The 14121-nt window shown below is 36.7% G+C and overlaps 1 protein-coding gene across 4 annotated transcripts in view; it reads right to left on the minus strand.

Annotated features, from left to right (window-relative positions):
- Window positions 1–14121, minus strand: part of ALMS1 (ALMS1 centrosome and basal body associated protein) — a 187270-nt gene that overhangs the window by 52511 nt on the left and 120638 nt on the right. For 3 of the 4 annotated variants that reach the window (XM_049856194.1, XM_049856193.1, XM_049856195.1), the window contains 3 exons: window positions 12368–12538; window positions 7125–7202; window positions 4214–4378 (listed from right to left, as the gene is read on the minus strand). In XM_049856194.1, coding sequence (XP_049712151.1) covers window positions 4214–4378; window positions 7125–7202; window positions 12368–12538 — 414 coding nt within the window. The remainder of the gene's footprint in view (window positions 1–4213; window positions 4379–7124; window positions 7203–12367; window positions 12539–14121) is intronic. The other variant, XM_049856196.1, reaches the window with a different exon arrangement.

Genomic DNA, 14121 nt, shown 5'->3' on the forward strand with positions numbered 1-14121 from the left:
CAAGATGCATTGATAATTACTGGTGATGGAATGTGAAAGGTGGAAACAAAGAAGGACCAGTAGTTGGAAAATACGATAGACACAATGCCAGAGATCGCATGATAGAATTTTGCAAGACCAATGACTTCTTCAGTGCAAATACCGTTTTTCAACAACAAAAATGGGGACTATACAAGTAGACCTTGCCAGATGGAAAACACAGGAATGAAATCAACTACATCTGTGGAAAGAGACGATGCAAAAGCTCAATATCATCAGTCAGAACAAGGCCAGGGGCCAACTGTGGAACAGATCATCAATTGTTCATATGCAAGTTTGAGCTCAAGTTGAAGAAAATTAGAACAAGTCCATGAGAGCCAAAGTACTACCTTGAGTATATCCCACCAGAATTTAGAGACCATCTCAAGAATAGATTTGACGCACTGAACGCTAATGGCCAAAGACCAGATGAGATCTGGAATGACATCAAGGACATCATACGTGAAGAAAGCAAGAGGTCACTAAAAATACAACAAAGAAAGAAAAGACCAAAATGGAGGTCAGAAGAGACTCTGAAACTTGCTCCTGAATGTACAGTGGCTAAAGAGAAAGGAAGAAATGATGAAGTAAAAGAGCTGAACAGAAGATTTCACAGGATGGTTCGAGAAGACAAAATAAAGTATTATAATAACATATGCAAAGACGTGGAGTTAGAAAACCAAAAGGGAAGCACACGCCCAGCATTTCTCAAGCTGAAAGAACTGAAGAAGAAATTCAAGCCTTGAGTTGCAATACTGAAGGATTCTACAAGGAAAATATTAAACGATGAAAGAAGCATCAAAAGAAGATGGAAGAAACACACAGTCAGTCACTGTACCAAAAAGAACTGGTAGACATTCAACTATTTCAAGGGGAAGCATATGATCAAGAATTGATGGTTTTGAAGGAAAACGTCCAAGCTGCACTGAAGGCACTGGTGAAAAACAAGCCTCCAGGAATTGAAGGAATACCAACTGAGATATTTCAACAAATGGATGTAGCACTGGAGGTGCTCACTTGTCTATGCCAAGAAACTTGGAAGAAAGCTACCTGGCCAACCAAATAGATCAGTATTTATCCATTCCAAAGAAAGGTAATCCAACAGAATGTGAAAACTATCAAACAACATCATTAATATCACACACAAGTAAAATTTGCTGAAGATCATTCAGAAGTGGTTGCAGCAATACATCAACATGGAACTGCCAGAAATTCAAGCCAGATTCAGAAGAGGACGTGAAACAAGGGATATCACTGCTGATGTTACACAGATCTTGGCTGAAAGCAGAGAATACCAGAAGGATGTTTACCTGTGTTTTATTGACTATGCAAAAGCAATTGACTGTATCAATCACAACATATTGTGGATCACATTACAAAGAATGGGAATTCCAGAACACTTAATTGTGCTCACGAGGAACCTGTACATAGACTACAAGGCAGTCATTAGAACAGAACAAGGGATACTGCCAGGTTTAAATTGAAGAAAGATATGTGTCATGGTTGTATCCTTTCACCATACTAATTAAATCTGTATGCTGAGCAAATAAGCCGAGAAGCTGGAATATATGAAGAAGAATGTGGCATCAGGAGTGGAGGAAGACTCATTAACAACCTATGTTATGCAGATGACACAACCTTGCTCGCTGAAAGTGAAGAGAATTTGAAGCTCTTAATGATGAAGATCAAAGACTATAGCCTTCAGTATGGATTACACCTCAACATAAATAAAACAAAAATCCTTACAACTGCACCAATAAGCAACATCATGACAAATGGAGAAAAGATTGAAGTTGTCGAGGATTTCATTTCATTTGGATCCACAATCAACACCCATGGAAACAGCAGTCAAGAAATCAAACAACGCGTTGCATTAGACAAATCTGCTGCAAAAGACCTCTTTAAAGAGTTAAAATGTAAAGATGTCAGCTTGAGTACTAAGGTACATCTGACCTAAGCCATGATATTTTCAATCCCCTCATATGCATGTGAAAGCTGGACAATGAATAAGAAGACTGAAGAAGAACTCATGGTTTTGAGTAACGGTATTGTTGAAGAATTTTGAGTATACCATGGGCTGCCAGAAGAATGAACAAATCTGTCTTGGAAGAAGTACAGCCAGAATGCTCTTTAGAAGCAAGGATGGTGAGACTTCATCTCATATACTTGAGACATGTTATCAGGAGGGACCAGTCCTTGGAGAAGGACATCATGCTTGGTACAGTAGCAGATCAGCAAAAAAGTGGAAGACTCTCAATGAGATAGATTGACACAGTGACTGCAACAATGGGCTCAACCATAATAACGATTGTGAGGATGGTGCAAGACCAGGTAGTGTTTTGTTCTGGTGTACACAGGGTTGCTATTAGTCGGAACCAACTTGATGGCACCTAGCAACATAACAACAAAGTACTTACACATCTATTCCTTGATTTATCAACTTTAACGATAAAATTAGCTCACTTATACTTCCTTTAGCCTCCCTTTACTCTCCCTGCTCCCTTCCTGATTTCTTTTTCTGCGTGGATGCTTTGTAGGGCTTACTCTTTTTCTTTAAAGTTCAGTACATTCATCCTTCAGTATCTGCAGGGGAATTGGTTCCAAGACCCCACCACCACCCGTGGATAACAAAATCCACAGATGCTCAAGTTCCTTACATAAAATGGCAGGCTGTCTGCATATAACATATGCACATCCTCCCGTATACTTTAAATCATCTCTAGATAACTTATAACACCTAATACAATGTGAATGCTATGTAAATAAGTGTTTTATCACAATGGAAGACTTGCTCCGGAAGGTAGCCGTTTCTCTTCTATCAGTTTCTTGAGCTCTTCTTGTAACGCTGATGCTGCCTGGGTATCATCTGATGCCATTCCACCTTGATCTTGACATTCTGGAGGCTGTAGCACTTTCCATAGTTAGCCATCCATCCTTTCCTAGCTTTAAACTCCTTTCCCTAGTTCTACTCAACCACCTCACGCTTAGCCATTGAAGGACTGCTATGGCCACTTCATTGCTTTTTAGGAGCCATTTTTCACAGAAACAAAGGGTGCACACAACATAAGGAATGAACAAACAACATAAGAGGCAAACAATAAACAACGAGTGCTGGAGAGAGCCTGCGGATCTGTGAAATGGCGGGAGGCTACAGCAGGGGATGCCTCCACATCACTTCATTCCTGTGCATTCAGTGTAGCGCTCTTGGTGCATGGCAAACACAAGTTTTGCTTTTTGGATTTCTTTTTTTCTGAATATTTTCAATCTGCAATTGGTTGATTCCGAAGATGCAGAGCCTGTGGGCATGGAGGGCCAACTGTGCTATCAGCAACATATGTCTCAGTATTGATCGTTACAACATAAACTTCCTCTAGACTTTGGTAGATCTTTCTAAACTGTAGGTTCAGTTCTTCCCTATACCTTTATTACTTTTCTGTTACCTTCTTTAGAGACACTAATATACATCATTTGTTGGAATTGTACAGCCAATACTCAAATTATTTTTTCTAATTGCTTTTATGTCTCTTTTCTCTGGATTGGTACAATTCTTTCCCTTCAATTTGTTCTATCCCTTAAACCTCCTTTTTCATCTTATTCTTAACTCTAATTCCATGCCTTCTGTAATTATTCAGAGCGTAAAAGTAGATGGACTACTTTTAAAATATAGAATGAGCAGATTAGCTTCTTGATTCCTTTCTCTCCTTATCTGGGTACTGTCCTGTCTTGCCCTCTGAGGTAAAGCTTGACTGCAAGGTATTAATGGCTTGTGTTCTATATACCTTTTTATGTCAGAAAAAGGGGGCCATGGACAAACATAAATAGATTTAATCTTTGCCCTTTTTTACTATAATTTTTAAAAGTCTTGTATTGAGGTTCTCCACTGTCTTTGTCAGTCTTCTGGAATGTGTTTAGGCTTCAGGTTTTCTCCTGCTGCAATATAAGACATGAAGCTTCCCTTCTGATACTATCAGCCTTTAGTATTTATTTGTAACCCACTTCCGCAACACCAGTATCTTTTTCCAGAATAAAAATCATTTTACAAATCAATACATAAATCCACATAGACAAGGTAGCACTGAAATAATTTGTACAAGAAAGCAAAAAAAAGAAAAAAAGAAGAGGGGGATTTTTGCTTAAACTGTGAGGCCAAATTTGCATCAGAATGAAATGGACACACACATATCAATCCCATTACCTGCAGTATCTATCTGCAAGGATTCTGTCTCTTTTGTCCAGGCTGTCTTAGGGACTGTCCTCTTACTACAGATCTCCTCTTTCTGTTTAATGGCTTTAATGTCGGGCAGGTTTTCAATTTTCCTGTCTTGTACTGTAGCGGAGTGCTCTGCAGCAGCACTGCAACCTACAGAGGGCAATTAAGACATTTTTTATAGAGAGGTAGAGAGGAGGCTGACAAAACAGTAAGTTTAAAACATTTGCTATGTGAAAGGCATTGTTACTGATGTAGAAGAAAAAAAAAAAGTCAATCAGAAATGTGTTTAGAAAACTGTTGATCTAAATTGGGGCCAAAAACATGTACATAAATAGATGCAATATAAAGTAAAGAAAAACACCATGGAGAAAGATAAAGAGGCAGAAGCACTCAAACTAGGGGAAACTACATTCAGACAGAAGGATCATGGACGAACTCTAGACTAAGTAGCAACTGATTTAGGGATTAGAAGATAGCTAAGATGGGACATACATTGGAAAGAGAAAGGTGTTTCATGCACAGATGACTATATAACAAAAGAGTAAGTCCGGAAAGCAACTGAGAATCTAAAAAACAGAGCAACAATATGGTTTGTTTGATTATAGGATTTATAAGGAAAAGAAGTGGGAAATAGTGTTTAAAAGGTTATTTGAGAGCAGATTCTACTGTTCTGGAAGATTCTGAGTCTCAATTTTATTCTAAGGGCAATGATAACTAATCAAAGTTTTTGATTAGGAGACCAACATGATAACATAGCTGTGTCTCTGGAACAGTCATTTAGCAACAGCAAAAAGGGGACACAATTTTGAATTGTTGCCCAGAGTACAATAAGAAGAAGCAACACATAGAAAAAGAGAAGTGATAGATTATGCTCTAAAATATGTTTCTAATTTCCAATTGTGGCAGAGACTACCAGCTGTCCCCTAATATCCATTTTCCTTTTCCTTTAAAATAGAACCCTGACTTTAGCTGGGCATATAGTTACCAGAATAAAGACTGTATTTCCCAGTGTCCCTGGCAACTGAGCTGATGTGAAGATGTGACTAAGTTCTGGCTAAAAGGATGTAGGCGGAACGGTACATGCCACTTCTGAGAATTATTATTAAAGAGAGGAATACACCTTTTTCTTTCCCTTTCTTCCTCCTTGCTGGCTAGAATATGGGCATGATGGCTGTGGCTTGAGGATACAGGCCAAACACGTCAGAGCAGCAGGAGAGAAAGAGCTGTGTGTGTGTTCCTGATACTCTCAAGCACCATGCCTACCTCTGGATTTTTAGGAGAAAGAGAAATAATTTTCTGTCTTTCTTTAAGCCAATGTTATTTTGTATTTATTTTTATCTCTCAGAGCCAAAATTAATCCCAACTTTTAAAAAATATTATAGACATTTAAAAATTTTTTTTGTTGTTTTTGAGAACATACACAGCAGAACATACACTAATTCAACAACTTCTATATTGTACAATTCAGTGACAATGATTACATTCTTTGAGTTGTGCAATCATTCTCACCCTCCTTTCCCCAGTTTTCCTCCACCATTAATATAAACTACTGGCCCTGATTTTCCTATCTAGTCTTTCGAGTTGCTGCTGTCAGCCTGATCCCATATAGATAGATCTTAAAAGAGCACAACGCTCAAGGCAGATAGTCTTTATTAGTTAAGCTAAACTACTGTTTAAAGACTTCATGGGATATTTTTGGTTTAAGGTTTAAAGATCATCACAGGACAATAATTTCAGGGGTTTATCCAGCCGGAATGTCCAGAGTCCATGAGAATTTGAAATTCTGTTCTGCATTTCCTCCTTTTAATCCGGATTCTTCTATGTAATCTTTCATCAAAATGTTTGGTAATGGTAGCTAGCTGGGCACCATCCAGTTCTTCCGGACTCATGGCAAAGGAAGCAGTTGTTCATGGAGGCAATTAGCCACACATTCCATATCCTCCTTCTATTCCTGACTCTCCTTCTTCCTCTACTGCTCCAGAGATCAACTGTTGTGTCTTGGATGGCCACTTGCAAGCTTTTAAGATCCCAGACACAATGCAACAAACTAGGAGCTGGAAGAGAGGCACTAAACCCATCATTAGGCTAATAACTGGGATATCCCACAAAACCATGACCCTAAACCTCCAAACCAAGGAATCAAATCCCATGAGGTGCTGGGCTGTACATAAATAGCCTCAGCAGTTTTTTTTTTCCCCCAGTTGTTATATCTATCATGCAACTTTTGCCAATTCAACTTTTTACAAGTGTACAACTTACTGACATCAATTATATTAATCAGCTGTGCAACCCTACCCTTAATCAATGTATATTTCATCACTGTAAACCCATTCTCAATACTTCATAAGTAATAACCCCCCCTTCTTTCCCTCTTCCTCCTGGCCTTGGTAACCACTAAGAAACTTTGGTTTCTAGTCATTTGCCTATTCTTGTCTTTTTATATATATGAGGTCATACATTTTTAATCAGCATAGTCCCACTGAATTAAAATAATTGGATAGGTAGTCAGGAAGCAAACAAGCTGACTTCACCTAGAGAACAAAGGCTTATGTACAACAATGGTATGGGAGACTCAACACCTCATAGCACTGAAATTTTTTATCTGCAGAGGTAAAAAGTCTATATATGAATTTTTGGCAGTGAGATTAATTTGTGTACTACATTCGCAAAGATCTCCAAAAACATCTCAAAGGGTTTTTAAAATGTCAATTTTACCCGCCAATGTATACTAAAAATTGCAGCTAAAACTATTCTAACTATTTGACATATAAGCAAGATAGAGAGGGTTGAAGACAGCAAAAAGAGGCCAGAGAATATATTTGTTTATACTCTGAAGGAATAATCTCATTTGAAAGGACCAGAAGAAAATAACACGCATTCAATTTTGTTCAGCTACCTGCACTGCCTTTCTCTTCAGGCGGGGTAGTCAGTTTTTTGTCTGCGAGGTCCTCATCCCCAGTGATGGACACTTGAACTGGGACATCATTTGATCACACAGAGACGGAAAAGATAATAAACACAATAGACAAGTGAGAAAACAAAAACAAAAATAACTATACATTAGGAAAAAAGCACCTCCTAGACTCTACTATGTAAAGGTTGTGACAGTTAATGGTAGGCTTATAAGTGAATTGGAAAGCTTTCCATATTTTTTTGTGTACAGTAACAATTTAAATAACACTTTAAGTAAAATCTGTTTTTTGATGGTATGGTGCAACAGTTAAAAAAAAAAAAGTCTAGATCAGGTATCTTTTTTCAAAGTAGATTAAATAATCCTTTCAAATTCTTAAGCCTATTCAAAGATTTTATAACTTTTTAGAATCAATTTTAGTATTTCATATAATCTTAGAAAAGCACCTATATCATCAAGATTTTATATGCAGCATTCTTACACAATCTGTAAAAATCTCCTGTAGTTACAACCTTTAAAACTATTCTAATACTTCTTATTTCTCTTTTCTTTCTTTTTTTTGGTCATACCTGCTAGCCATTTGTTTATTTTATTGGTCTTTTAAAATCAGCTCTTTTTTATCCTACAGAAAAACTGAAGTGCAAAATAACACGTGTTGTTAATACATTAAAAACCACCAACACAACAACCAGAGTAGAAGTCATCAGTTAATAAAGGTTACATTTTGCAATACGTTGACAAGAGAATCGTTTCCTATTTCTAGGCACGAGTATTTTTAACAAAGAAATCAGAAAGAGTACTAACAACATCAAAGAACCAGCTAGGGTTTATTTATCCCACTACCGTTTTTCCTTTTAAATTCATTATTTTTTTTATTTTATTACTTCAAACCTTCTAGTCTCTTCGATCTAATTGTTTTCTGAAATGTTTAGGTCATTTCAAAAAAAGTTTTTAATGTTAATAAAATATTTCAGGCATACTAAATTAACTTACTGAACACCAATGTATCTACCACAGAGATTAAGAAATAAAATGCTACAGATAAAATCATTTTCTGTGCAAGCCTCAGTGGTGCCCTTCTTTTTCTTCTCAGCAGTAACCATTATTCTGAATTTAGAGTTTATGAATTCCAAGGATGTATTAAAATTTTTTACTACATAAAACATAGTATAAACTCATCTACAATGTACTGTTTTGCATGTCTTCAACTTTTATATGAAGGGTATGATAACCTATATACCTTCAAATAACATGCCTTTTTTCACTCAACATTATGATTTTGGGATTTACTGACATTAATACACATAGCTCTGATTAACTGATTTTCAATGTTATATAGCACTCTATTGTAGGAACATATCAATTCACCTGCCGATCAACTTTAGGTCATTTCCAAATTTTTTTACATTAAAAAGTGCTGCAACGAACATTAATTACTGTAAATTTTCTTTGTATGTTGTGTGAGATGCAAATATGATCTCAGGCTGTGACTTATCTTTCTGTTTATGATGTCTTTTGATATGCAAAAATTTTTCATTTTAATAATGTCCATTTATTTATGTTTTCCCTTTATTGTCTGTGCTCTGTATATCTTGTTTAGGAATTCTTTCATAAGCAGAGTCATTTAAATTCTAAAAGTTTAAAGTTTTTGTCTTCGCATTTCGTATTTAATATACCTGGAATACATTTTTGTTTAGTGTGTGGTGGGGACTGATCTGATTTTATCTTTTTCCTACATACATAATCAGTGATTCAAACACTACTGAACAGTTCATCCTTTCTCCATGAATTGTTATACCACCTCTGTCATATATTAAGTTTCCACACATACAGGTGGATTTCTGGGTCACTATTCTGTTCCATTTCTTTTTTCCTGTTCATTCCTATACAAATAAGCATAAATAAGCTACCTATATAATAAGTCTTGATATTTGGTATGGAAAGTCCCCTTACCATAATCTTTAAATTTACTTTTTGATTTTCCACAAAAATTTTAGAACAGCATGTCAAATTCCATTAAAGATGTTGCTGGAATTTTGGGAAGCACATTGAATTTAGAGATCTGGTAAGAACTGAGGTCTTTATTATTAGAATTTTGCAACTCTTGAGTTATTTAGGACTTCCTTAATATATGCCAATAAAGTTGTATAATTTTCTATACAACCGTTTGTATACCCTTTGTTAGATTCATTTCCTTTTAAAATATCTATCTACATATATATGTTTGTACCCATCCCTCCATCTCTTTTCATAGATCTACAATCCATTTGGAATTTAATTTTGTGGATAGTGGGAGCTGGTGGTAGTGGGGGGTCAATTTTCTTTTTCCCCACATGAATAATCAACTTACCTAGTACACTTCACTGAAAATATCCTCTCCCTACTGTATTTATAGTCATCATAAAACATAAGAATTTATCTTTATCATAATCAAGTATCCATATACGTGTGAATCTGTTTTGGACTCTATTCTGTTCTATCAGTTTTTAATCCCTGTGCCTGTATCACACCGTCTTAATTACTACAGATTTATAGTAAATTTTGATATCTGGTCATGTAAATCCTCTAGATTTGTTCTTCAAGATTGCCTTGGCTATTCTCGGCATTCTGCATTTCCTTATCAATTTCAGAATAAGCTTGCTAACTTGTGGAAAAATAAACTTGCTGGGATTTTGAACGGATCCATCTTGCGTTTAGACATTTGTATTTAGGGATTTAACTTTACCTCTAAATATCAGTTTAGCTATCTTCTGTAAGTTTTGATGTAAGGTTTTCATTATTATTTAGTTCTAAATATACTATGATTTCCTCTTTAACTTCTTACTTAGAAATACATTTTTGAATTTTCAAATATATAGAGGAGTCCCTGCATGGTGCAAACACAGTTAACGTGCTTGGCTGCTAACTGGAAAGTTGAAGGTTCAAGTTCGCCCAGAGGTTCCTCCAAAGAAAGACCTAGCAATCTATTTAAAAAAAAAAAAAAATCATCCATTGAAAATCCTATGCAGCAGTTATACTCTGACACACATAAGGTACCCCTGAGTTGACCTGATAGCCACTGGTGTGTTTGTGTATGGTATTAAGTTCCTAAGACTGTTGTAATATTACCACAAACTTGGTGGCTTAAAACAACAGAAGTTTATCCTCTCAACGGTTGTAGAGGCTACAGGCTCAAAAATCAAGGTGTTGGCAGGGCTGCATTCCCTCTGAAAGCTCTTCTTGCTTCTGATGGGCCCTGGCATTCCTTGGCTTGTGGCAGCATCACTCTAATCTCTGCCTTGGCCTTTTAATGGCCTTCTCTGTGTTTCTCTATATGCACTCTCTTCTTCTTACATAAGGAGCTGTCATTGGATTTAGGACCCACCCTGAATCCAGGATGATTTCATCTTAAGATCCATAACTAATTGTAAGTACAAAAACTCTATTTCCAAATAAGGTCACATTCCGAGGTTCCAGATGAACAGAGATTTTTGGTGACACCATTCAGCTCATTACAGATGGGTTTTTGCTTTGTCACTCCATATTTTTATTTTTTAGTTTGAATTTAGCTACATTGTGGCCAGGGAAGCTGGTCTGCATGAGCATCAATTGTTTGAAACCCTTTAAGACTTTGTCTTTGAGTTAACAATTTCATCAATTTTTCTGTTTTATGTGTTCTTTAAAATTATGCAAAGATCTCCATTATAAGTCAAAGTTGTGAATTCTGTTGTCCAAATCCTAATTTTTATTTCCTAATCTGTTTCTGATAGATACGTACTGTGGAATTTATTCACACAATCCTATTATTTTTCCTACAGATAAATTCCAGGGTATGCATATAATCCTTAGTTTTACCTTCTTGGTGCGTTGATTCCTTTGAACCGTTTTATCTATATTAAAGGTTTCCAGCCTTGATTTTTATATTGTCTGATGTTAATATTGATCACTAGGTTTTCTTTGGTTGGTATTTGACAAATATATCTTTTCCCATCTCTGTTTACTGCTTTTGAGGGAAGGACAATATAAATTGTAATTTAATCAAAGTAACAGATAGACAGATTTACTCCATATTTTTACACAAATAATGCACGCCTTTGATATTTGTTTGCCAACCGCTCCCTGTGTGTCATCTGCATATTGCAGGTGGTTAATGAGTTTTCCTCCAATCCTGACGGTTCATTCTTCTTCATACAGTCCAGCTTCTTGAATTATTTGTTCAGCATGCAGATTCAGTAAGTATGATAAAGGATACAAACCTTATGCATGCCTTTTCCAATTATAAGCCACACAGCATCCCCTTGTTCTGTTCAAGCAACTGCCTCTTGATCCATGTAAAAGTTCCACATGAGCAAAATTAAGTGTTCTGGAATTCCCATTCTTCAAAATGTTATCCATAATTTGTTATGATCCACATAGTCAAATGACTTTGCACAGTCAATAAAACACAGGTAATCATCTTTTTTGGACTTTTCTGCTCTCACCTAATATCCATCTGACATGAGCAACACTATCCCTTGTTCCACATCCTGTTCTGAATCTGGCTTGAACTTCTGGCAGTTCCCTCATGAGGTATGGCTGCAGCTGTTTTTGAATTATCTTCAGAATTTTGCTAGCATGTGATATTGGTGTTACTGTTAGATAATTTCCCTGTTCTGTTTGATTACCTTTCTCTGGAATGGGCATGAATATGGATCTCTTCCCGGAAGGTTTGAGAGTTGTGGGACTGGGGCAAACAGGAGCATGCACATCCCGTCTGCATGGGGCAGCCGTGCCTCAGCTGTAGCTGACTACTACCATGCAGGAATGTGAGCTGACTGTTCAAGGGAAACTGATGTCTTACTTGCAAATGTGAAAAAGATTAAAATTTTTAAATACTTCAAGTGAGCCACATATCTCCCTGCAGAATCCAGTCTGTGAGATGTTAGTTTGCAACATCTGAGAGAGAGAAATTCATGAGGCAATTTTAATCAAGATTTATATGGATTTTAGTCTCTAAAACATACTCAGTTATTTCATTTCGAAAGTCTCATTATCGTATTTTATTTCTCTTGGTGAAAATAAAGTTTACAGTTTTCAAATATCTCTGAGGCATTTCAAAGGACTTTTATCTTCTTGTATATAGGAGACAAGTTTATATTACAAAGCAGAAAAAAGAGGAAGACTAGACCATATTCTAGTTTTGGATGAGCAGGAAAAAGCAAAAACAAAAAACACTCTACAAAATACCCAAAGTCAATCCAGTTAGTTACCTGCAGTGTCTTTCTGAAAGGGTCTTTCCCCCCCTGACCAGGACGGCTTCGTCACTGCCCTCTTACTGTAGATCCCCTCTTTATGTTTAATGCTAACAGTGTCTGAGAGGTTATCATCCCTTGTGCCGAGCACCTGAGCTGGGAAGTCTGGAGCAATGGCATCATTGGATCCTACAGAGAAAGGGGAAAAATACAAATTAACACATACACAGACAGGGAGTTCAAGAAAGACTTTTTTTTTTTTAATTTTTTAAATTGCCTCTTAAACCACTTCTATAAAAAAGACACTATGGAGTTTTGTCGGGTGATCAGAAAAAGATGGCTGTAAAAATGAAGCCATATGACGTGTAAAATACATTGCAACAATACAACGTGAGGCAGCAAATGACATAAGAGAAGGTGCATAAGGTGGAACATCAGTTAAGGGAGACCATTTCTGGCTCCGCAAGATTTTTAGAGGAAGGAGAAAATGGATTGTACCTTGGAAAATAATGAGGCTTTTTGATGAAGGGAGAGGGAGGAAGAGGAAGGAAGAAAGGCGTTTTAGGCAGAGGTCACAGCATGAGCAGAGACAGGCAGGAAAATAAAAATTAGAGGAAGAGCAGATACTTCTGTGGCCACGCTAAGTTACAGAATACATGAAGGAGAGTGGTGGGAGTATTAAAAAAAACAACATTTTGTGACAGAACTCAGCAGGACGTGGAATTTCAAGTCAACAGTGTAACACCATTTAAGATCTTTAAATAAAGGGATATTATAATCAGCTATGTTTTTGAAAGATTAATCTGCCAACAATACAAAAGACAAAACATCGGAAGAAAAACTGTGATAAAAAATAAAGGATTTTAATGCATATAATTTTCTTTTAAAATATATTTCAATATTCCCATATCCAGCGAAAGGAGATGGTTATCTGTTTTCCATGCCATGTCTAAGAGGCAAAAGAACATCTCTGGGTATATAAGGGTTTGTAGTAACTATAGAATTACCTTCTACAAAATGGTTTTTCTTTCTAATCCGGGATGTTGTACTTCATGTATTTCCTCAGTTCCTCATATATGAATGGTAATAAGAGGTTATTGAGTACCAGTCTCATTAATACAGTGCAAACACAAATAAGCTATGATGGGTTTTTCAGGACAGATTTCAGAAACCCTGGTGGCACAGTGGTTAAGATCTATGGTTGCTAACCAAGAGATCAGCAGTTTGAATCCACCAGGCACTCCTCAGAAACTCTATGGGGCAGTTCTACTCTGTCCTACAGAGTTGCTATGAGTCAGAATTGACCTGATGGCAATGGGTTTAGTTCTGTGTTTTGTTTTTGTTTTGGAGTAGGCCTTCTAGGCCAAACCTACAGATTACTATTGGGCTCTTCTCAGTTTCTCCTGCTTGCCTTACACCTCTCTGGCAAATCCTTGGTATCCTTTGTTCTATCAAATCTCTCAATGCTGGAGTTCCTCAAGGAGTCAGAACTGGACTCTCTTTGCTCCCTAGGTTAGCTCATTGATTACCAGGGTTTGGAACACTATACACTGATAACCTTAGACCTTTCTTCTGAGCTTCAGGATCTAGCATTCAGGGACACAGCTAGCCTTTACAGCACTTTTGGGGAAATTAGAAAAAGATGTCACTTCTTCAGGTAAAAAAAAAAATTTAATTACTGTATATTATTGTACAGTACAAGAAACAGTACACGGTGGCCCTTCTCCCTTTGAACATTCCTAGATGCCAGAGAGTACACACCAGCAGCAGCA

This window comes from Elephas maximus, chromosome 17 (assembly GCF_024166365.1).
Source record: "Elephas maximus indicus isolate mEleMax1 chromosome 17, mEleMax1 primary haplotype, whole genome shotgun sequence".
NCBI classification, from domain to species: domain Eukaryota; kingdom Metazoa; phylum Chordata; class Mammalia; order Proboscidea; family Elephantidae; genus Elephas; species Elephas maximus.